At 41.7% G+C, this 8,518-nt stretch overlaps 1 protein-coding gene across 1 annotated transcript in view; it reads right to left on the bottom strand.

The window, feature by feature from the left end:
* The window catches only part of LOC107741884 (neural-cadherin), a 307,523-nt gene that overhangs the window by 126,223 nt on the left and 172,782 nt on the right, over window positions 1-8,518 (bottom strand). Inside the window, exon 7 of the mRNA XM_016554680.1 lies at window positions 4,701-4,843. Coding sequence (XP_016410166.1) covers window positions 4,701-4,843 — 143 coding nt within the window. The remainder of the gene's footprint in view (window positions 1-4,700; window positions 4,844-8,518) is intronic.

The following is an 8,518-nucleotide window of genomic DNA, read 5'->3' as shown; positions in this document are numbered from 1 at the left end:
CATTAGCCAAAATCATGACAGTCCACCATGACTAGCTAATCAAATCACATGTGAATAAATGCCAATATTCCCTAAATACACCCAGTAAAGACAATGATGGGGTGAGGATGCGCCTGCTTCCCTTTCAATTTGATTGATGATTGCGCCCGCGTCCGCCTCTCATCTCGACAAATCACGTGAATGCAAGCGGAGGTGGTCTGGGGCGTGAGTGCATGTCAGGGGAGGTGCGAAGAGTGATAAAATAATATTTAATTATTGACTACTAATTTGAATCAGTACATTATAATGAAAACAATACCTTAAAAAGGAAAAGAATGAGTTTACCGATTTAAAAAAATCTGATCGCAAAAACATGCGATCAAAAAAAAAAAACGTGGTCCTGTTTGCTATCGCAGCTTGACTAGTGCTTAATTGTATTAAAAATGCTCTTATTATATATTTTTTTAATTTAATTTGTTTGCATTATATAGTATAGCCTATACATAAATTGTAAAAGGTATGGGGGGAGTAGGCAGGAGGTTACTATTTGCCTGTTACTGTATGCCATGGGAGAAACACTCAGTCAAACAGGAGTAGAGCTGCACAATTCTGGATAAATTGATTTTTTTTGTATCAAATAGAGATCATGATTCTCCTACAGATAACTAAACAAAATAGCTTGTCTACTAGAGGTTCTGACAAATTGTTAATTGTTGCAGTCTATGTAATTTTTTACATTTCAATTATTTATTGCAAAATCTGCACCTATTGTGTGGCTAATATTAATTTCATAATGGTCCTTACTCCAGTAAGTCAAGTAGCAGAAGTTACAGAAAGTGAAAATGTGCAAATACTATTGGCCCATTTTGGGGTGAACTAAATATGCAAGATTAGTCTTGACTCTTACATGTCACTGTTTATAACACAGGCCGTTGCTAGGCCGCTTAAAAAAATGGGGGCATAAATTAAGAGTATACCCACTTCTCCAGGCACCACTACACCACTGAACGAGGGGTGAGATTGTATATTTCTATATAATACATCAATCTTGTTGCCTATTTCTAGATGCTCCATTAGAAAGAGTGCTTTCAAGCAATGCATAAAAACTATAAAAAGATGTATAAAAACACTTTTCGAATAGCCAACACTGTTATATTTCTCAACAACAGGGGGCAATGTAGGTCAATAGCAGAACGGGTGCCCCCCTCCTCAGCGCCCTCTTCCTAAAAATACCCAGACAAACATTCCCCTCATTAATGTTGGCTTCAGAACATTCTGAAGTGCTTTCAAGCAATTTGTGCGTCATATTAATCTAATGCACCGTCTCTGGTGATTGGCATCAAGTAAAATAGATCTTTCTGGCTTTCCATCAACATCCGCGCTTTTATTCATCTTCCAAAAAAAGAGAGAGAGAAAAAAGAAAAGTTGAAAATGAAGATGGCTCCACTCAGAAAATGGAAAAAGATCAAACACGAGGCAGCGGGAGAAAAAGACAGATAAAAGATGTTCGGCTTGTATTGACAAGAGCGTCTGAAAGAAAATTAATGTTTCTCGCTTTCATCGCGTGTTTATGTCACACCCCTCCATCCCACTCCAGAAACGAGGACAAGGCCGCATCGGATATTTCCAACATCTTCATGTACTACTGAATGATAAGCTGTTTGTCAGATTTAGGAGTCAGATGTACCTTTTTAAAAAAACGCATCTGTCTTTTGGCACGATGTTGTCAGCACTATTACCCCTCCAATTTGCGCTCAGATGCCCCCCTCCTCTGCTCTGACTAAAATCCAATTTACTGGCTGTCAGCTCAACTCAGTAATCCTCTGCACAGCTGTGTTTGTGGAGTTTGGATCCTTGGACTGAAAAGTTTACAGGAGTTTACCGGTTTAAAAAATCTGATCGCAAAAACATGCGATCAAAAAAAAAAAACGTGGTCCTGTTTGCTATCGCAGCTTGACTAGTGCTTAATTGTATTAAAAATGCTCTTATTATATATTTTTTTAATTTAATTTGTTTGCATTATATAGTATAGCCTATACATAAATTGTAAAAGGTATGGGGGGAGTAGGCAGGAGGTTACTATTTGCCTGTTACTGTATGCCATGGGAGAAACACTCAGTCAAACAGGAGTAGAGCTGCACAATTCTGGATAAATTGATTTTTTTTGTATCAAATAGAGATCATGATTCTCCTACAGATAACTAAACAAAATAGCTTGTCTACTAGAGGTTCTGACAAATTGTTAATTGTTGCAGTCTATGTAATTTTTTACATTTCAATTATTTATTGCAAAATCTGCACCTATTGTGTGGCTAATATTAATTTCATAATGGTCCTTACTCCAGTAAGTCAAGTAGCAGAAGTTACAGAAAGTGAAAATGTGCATATTTACATAAACAATATAGCTTGTGTATTCTCTTTTATGGATTGCTGGACACATCCAGAGCATCCTTAATTACCCAATCTATCAGTTTTTGTGCAATGTTAACAGCCTGTCAGCCAAATATCTTTTCTGGCAGTCTTTTTTTTTGCAATGCATTTCTCCATTGCCAGACATTCAGATGTTGGAACCTTGTTTAACACAATGCCTTTTAGCAGGACAAAGAACAAAGGAAAATCAAAACACTACAAATAACAGAGGAAAATAAAAATGCTTGACAGGTCCTGTGTGCTGGCAATGATCTGGCTGATTATCAGCGTAAACACTATGCTGCTGTGCCGGTAAATACATCCTTCATGGACCGGATGCAGTTTTTGTATTTATGTCTTTAATACAAAAGGCCTGATCATCTTATTGACTTTGCTGTTTGAATCATTAAAGGGGTATTAAATCAAACTGAGCACATTCCTCTGTGAGTTAAAGTAAATTAACAACAAGCACCAAGCGTCTGAGCCCTGCTTCGCACCAACAAAAACAACCTAATGGAGGAGAGGCTCTAATGAATGATAGAGGGAATTTCAGGAGAGACGGAGATCTGACGAGCAGTAGAAGGGGCAATAAAGGAAAGCTTTGATCTTTAGAGGAGAGAAAAGGAGGAATATGCAGGGAAGGGAATCAACAGAGACACTCTTCAAGGAACCGCGGTGCTTCCAATGAAGCGGTGCATGTTTGAATCACCTGAATGGAGCACTAAATTGGAGCACTGTGAAGGTAAGCAGCAAATATATTTTGTGAGGACAAGTGAAGTCTGTATCTTACGGATCAATCTTCTTCAATCAAAACGCAATCAATCAAAACATGTCTAACTTAGAAAAAAAATGAAAATGAAAATAAAATAAAATAAAAAGGAAATTCTGGCTATACTTACTCAGAACTGTGATTTCATTTCTTGCAATTGCAACTTTATTTCTAACAACTGACTTCATTTCTCACAAAGTGAAATGTTTTCTCTCTCTCTCTCTCTCTCTCTCTCTACTCCAAGGCAGAAACGGATTTCATATTAATAGTTATATCCCTGTGTGGGTGTTTTAACTGTAACTTTTAACAGTTTTGCTCAAAAGAAACGCTTTACAATAACTGCCTATTTATAATTAGTCAGTGGCTAATTTTGTATATGTGAAAGTACCAATGACTTGTTTGTTCAAGTGATGATTATAAAAAAAAGTAAATATGATTAATGGCAATCATACTGTCAGAAGTATGTTCCTGTTTGTCCTTATTTGGTAGTTCCTGTTTCCTGTTTTATTAAGTTCCATTTGTCTCAGCTGTGTTTTATTAATTATCCTTGATTACTCCTCACCTGTTTCTGTTCTCCCTGATTACATTCCATGTGTTTATAAGCCCTGTGTTTTCCTCAGTTCCCTTGTCCTGTCTAACATCGTTTAAGTGGTTGTGTTCTCCTGATTTTCGTAAGGGGATTTATTAAAAGACTCCGTTTGTTTGATATCTGCCTCCTTTGTGCTTCTCGCCCTGGCAACCCGTGACACATACATGGCAACTTTTAAACTGATTTGAAATGTAACTTTGATACATTGAAGCATTATTCATGTCTGTACTTTTGCTTAATTATAAAAACATAGAAGAACTAGTGTGATCTAAAATACAGTATATTATGTATTTGACTGTTCCAACAGATGTTGCTGTTGATTTCACTCACTCTCCTGCCATTCTGGATTTTACCATTTACCAGATGTTCACACTAAACATTGTGTCTTCATTTAACCCTTAAGGACCCTTCAGATTAAAGTCCTCTTTTCCGCTTGGGAAGCATCTTCAAACTCCATCCTAACTCCTCCCACATAATTTCTCGTCCTCTCTATACTGTTTGTTCTATAACAATAAAATCTTCTTTTTACTATTGGAGCAGTGGTACAACATTGACGTATGCGCTGGTGTTGCTGTTTTCTCACTAGAACACATGTTTTAGTTTGGCCTGCATAATGTCCATGCCTATACCTCTCTCCCATACATTAAATAAATATAAAAGACTTCACTGGCATCTAAATAATGTCCAAATTAAAAGATGTATAAAGACTTTTGTTTGAATAGCTGCCCTGCAGTGATCCTCCTACTGTGAAAGTACATTTAATTATTAAATATTAATAAAGTATCATTAATATTTAAAATGACATGTATAAAATGATGCAATGTAATGAGTTTGAAAAAAACCACTGAATTAAGACTTTTCTACTGCACTGCTCCTTAGTGAATGTTTATACAGCATAAAACGGCTGTCAGAGAGATCAAAAGAGTAATACCAAATCTGAAAAGGATGTCTCACCTTTCTGACTGTCGATGACAAAGTTGCCTTCTTCATTGCCTGCTGTAATTTTGTATGTGATCCCATCTCCATCTGGGTCCTTGGCCAGGACTGTTGCAACCAGAGTGTTGGGCCCTGCGTCCTCAGAGACAAAGGTCTGATACCTGTTTTTGAACACACATTTCAAGATATCTTTCACGTTGAACACACAACTAATACCATGTAGTCACTGTATGTTTATGGAATGCAATAATATTTCCATATGAGATGAGGTTGTTGTGTACAGTGACACACTTTACAACACTGCTTGGCTAAATAGAAGCTGCAAGTAATCATGATTCTGACCATCATTATACATGCAGTGTTTACCAAGGATTTATTGACTAAGAGGACGAAAAGGCGGCTACTAGAGTACAGTGAATGAAAAAGGTGCAGGTGATATGGATAGCAAATAGAACAAACACGAAAAAGTAAAAACAATCCAGTAAATGAGCAAAAAATTGCAGGAAAGAGAATCAATCAAAATTCAGTATCCAGTTCCATTCTGAAAATGTTAATGCCTTTAAATTATTAGCATTTTTTTCAAAGTCAGTAGAAGAATATAAAACTTTAATATTAAATTTCTTCAGAATTATCTTTAAAAAAGACAAGTGACGATATCTACAAAAGTTCTGTTCGAAAATTTATTATAAATAAAAATGAACTGAAAACTTGTGAAGAGGGAAACAATCTGAAGAACTGCAAGTAGTAACAGATAAATACATGAGACATGTCTGAGTTAGTGTATTTCAGCTGTGGAAATGTTTAAAATGTATAAGCATGATTTATGTAGCTTTTTTGTTACTGGTATTTTTATGACGAAATTTCACTTTTTCAACTTCAGTTAGTGTGTCATGTTTCATTTGTAACTTGCAATTTGTAATGTAAGCATTTAAAAAAAAAAAAAAAATATATATATATATATATCTGCAAGGTTATCAAAGCTCAAAGTCCACTCTAAAAGGAGACATTATCTTTAACAGAAAACACTTCTCCAGAAATACAACAAACGGCTCATCCAGACTACAGTGTGCTTCTTCCAGATATTGTGAAGTCAAAATGTCACTCATTTAAATAATCCCTGGCCATGGGCGAGGTCTGGTTAAGCTGCGCTAGAGAAGACGAAGAAGAAGAAAGAAAGTAAGAAGAAGAAAATCTGCTTTAGCAGCATGTTGTCACCATGTCTCGGTTTATGGTAAGGGGCGTGACTTTTCTGGAACACGCTCTGAGGTTCACCAATCACAATGCACTGGGACAGCTAACCAATCAGAGAACATTTCATATTATTGGGAGGAGGGTTTTTATCAAAACAGGAACTAAACAGAGCATTCAAACAAACTAAACAGACTGGGAACTGCAGCAGTAATGTAAAATATGTGAAAAATAATGTGTTTTTGGAAAAATCAAGCCTGAAAACATGTTCTAGTACATCCAAAAATCCAAATCAAGACTTTGTAAAATGAAATAATAGGACCCCTTTAACGATTTGGGTTCAATAAGACCGAGTATTACAATAATGAATGTGACTTTCATGTGTATTGATTGAACGTTTATTTTATTGTTGATGTTTGCTTCATAAATTCAGTTCCCTATCGATACTTCACTCGTACTGCGTCTGTTTAAGACGCTTGGGGAAAATTCCTTTTTCTCCAATGACTGAAGCCTTTCAATAATGCAGTGTAACTGCACGGCCATTGGTTCATGCAGTGAATAAAAAACTAACCAATGGCAGTAAAGCCCGCCAGAATGGGCGGGGTCAACTGGCTATATAAGCGGCACATCGCCATAGGATCCTCAAATTATTCTCCTTCAGCGATGACTACTAGATCTTCACTCTACGAGACTACGAAGCCTTCGCCGTGATCAAGCCTCGTAGCAGATCGAGAGACCCCTTCCTGCTCGGCCATTCTCGCAACTTCACGCCACCCTCGCGCCTGCAGCAGCGACGGTCTCCGGTTCCCTGCCACTATCCGGCGATATAAAAGAGCAAATTTTCGGCGTTGTTTCAAATGCCGCGCCGATACTGTCGCTCGTGCAGGGCCCCCCTGCACGTCGCTGACGGTCATGGCGAGTGTGTTTCATGCTTGGGCGCCGCCCACGCTGAAGCAGCACTCATTGAGATGGAATGTCCTCATTGCGAGGATATGAGTCTCGCCTCACTGCGCTCGCGGAAAGCTTTCTTTTCAGAGAGCAACTCTGCCCCTCGCGCCCTCCCGCTTTCTTCCTCCCAGGAGCCTGTGAGGAAAAAGCAGCGGGGCAGAGGAACTCGGCGCTCGGTGACGAGTGAGCCCACGCCGGCTGAGCCCCCGCGTGCCTCACTCTGTCCACTCAGAGAGGTTTCTCCAGTCCACTTCTCCAGACCAGCGTCCCTCTGCGGCTGCGAGCGATCTGGTCTCATTTGGAGGAAGCGAGTGCGACGCCATGGACGCATGTCGTTGGAGGCTTCAGATGCGGAGGAGCTGTCGGGCTCGTACGTCGACCCCGCCCCCTTGCCATCTGTACAACCCAGCACACCCAGCACGGGCATGGACGCCGAGCTCTTCTGCGTCCTGTCTAAAGCTGTGGAGGAGCTGGGTTTGGAGTGGTCTCCATCAGAGGAGCCCTCCCGCAGCCACCTGGATGAGTGGTTCTTGCCGGGCGCAGTCAGGCCCCCCGACAACGAGCTTCACCATTCTTTCCGGAGGTCCACGAATCACCAGGTCTTGGCGTGCCCCCTACTCGGCCCGCCTTCGTGCCTCATCTTCGTCCGCCCTCACATCAGTCGACGGTGGCGAAGAAAAAGGATATAACAGACTGCCTCCCCTGGATGAGTCAGTGGCCGCGCATCTCTGCCCACCCACGGCCATTGGCTGGAAGGCAAAGGCGGCCCACCTGTCCAAGCCGTGTAGGGCGACTTCAGCTCTCGCCGGGCGAGCCTACTCGTCTGCTGGACAAGTGGCCTCTGCGCTTCATTCCATGACGGTCTTACAAGTCTTCCAGGCCAAGCTCCTCCATTGCATGGACGAGTGCGACCGACCAGGCTCTACGCGCCACCAAGATGACAGCGCAGGCGACTGGCAGAGGTTTAGCCATCTATGGATAAAACTCACGGAGATCAAGGATGCTGATAAGGTCCCCTTCCTCGACTCCCCGGTTTCCCCTACTGGCCTGTTTGGACCTGAAGTTGAGGGCTTCGCAGAACGCTTTACCGCTGCACAGAAGTTGTCCCAAGCAATGCGACACTTCCTGCCAAAGCACTTCAGTTCAACGGCTGCTTCAGCAACCCGCAAAGCCCGCGCCACCAGTTGCTCCCACGGCTCCTAAGCCCGAGCCTCACCAGTGCTCCCGCTCGGCCAGACGCCACCAGTTTCCTAAACGCCAGGGCCCCCGACCCAAGATAGTGTTGGACCCTGCGCCTCAGGCATCATCCTGATCTGCGGGACAGGAAGAGGAGGGGGCCAAGTCTCGCTGCAGCCGGACCCACCCCCCAAAACACCTCTGTTATGCCTCCAAGCACCCCGTTCAGTTCCGGGTGCCGATGGCAGTGTGTTTGTGATCAAAAATACTGTGGTGAACATGGGGCCCGTTCTAATCGCATTCACACAACCAACCGCTGTTATAGCGGGAAAAAAAAAACACAAACATTTTCAAAAAGAGAGCAAATTTCCTCTTCCACTCATTGCGAGCGTCGGGTCCCCCCTAGAAGGCCCACTGCTCGAACCAATCCAGCCCCTTGCCACGCAGGCCGAGGCCTGGCAGGCCATCCCCGGAGTGTCAAGCTGGGTCATGGGGATAATAAAACGAGGTTATACACTCCAATT

Source organism: Sinocyclocheilus rhinocerous, unplaced genomic scaffold, assembly GCF_001515625.1.
Source record: "Sinocyclocheilus rhinocerous isolate Xijiao unplaced genomic scaffold, SAMN03320098_v1.1 scaffold436, whole genome shotgun sequence".
Taxonomy (NCBI): Eukaryota; Metazoa; Chordata; class Actinopteri; order Cypriniformes; family Cyprinidae; genus Sinocyclocheilus; species Sinocyclocheilus rhinocerous.
This window is presented reverse-complemented; position numbering and strand designations above follow the sequence as displayed.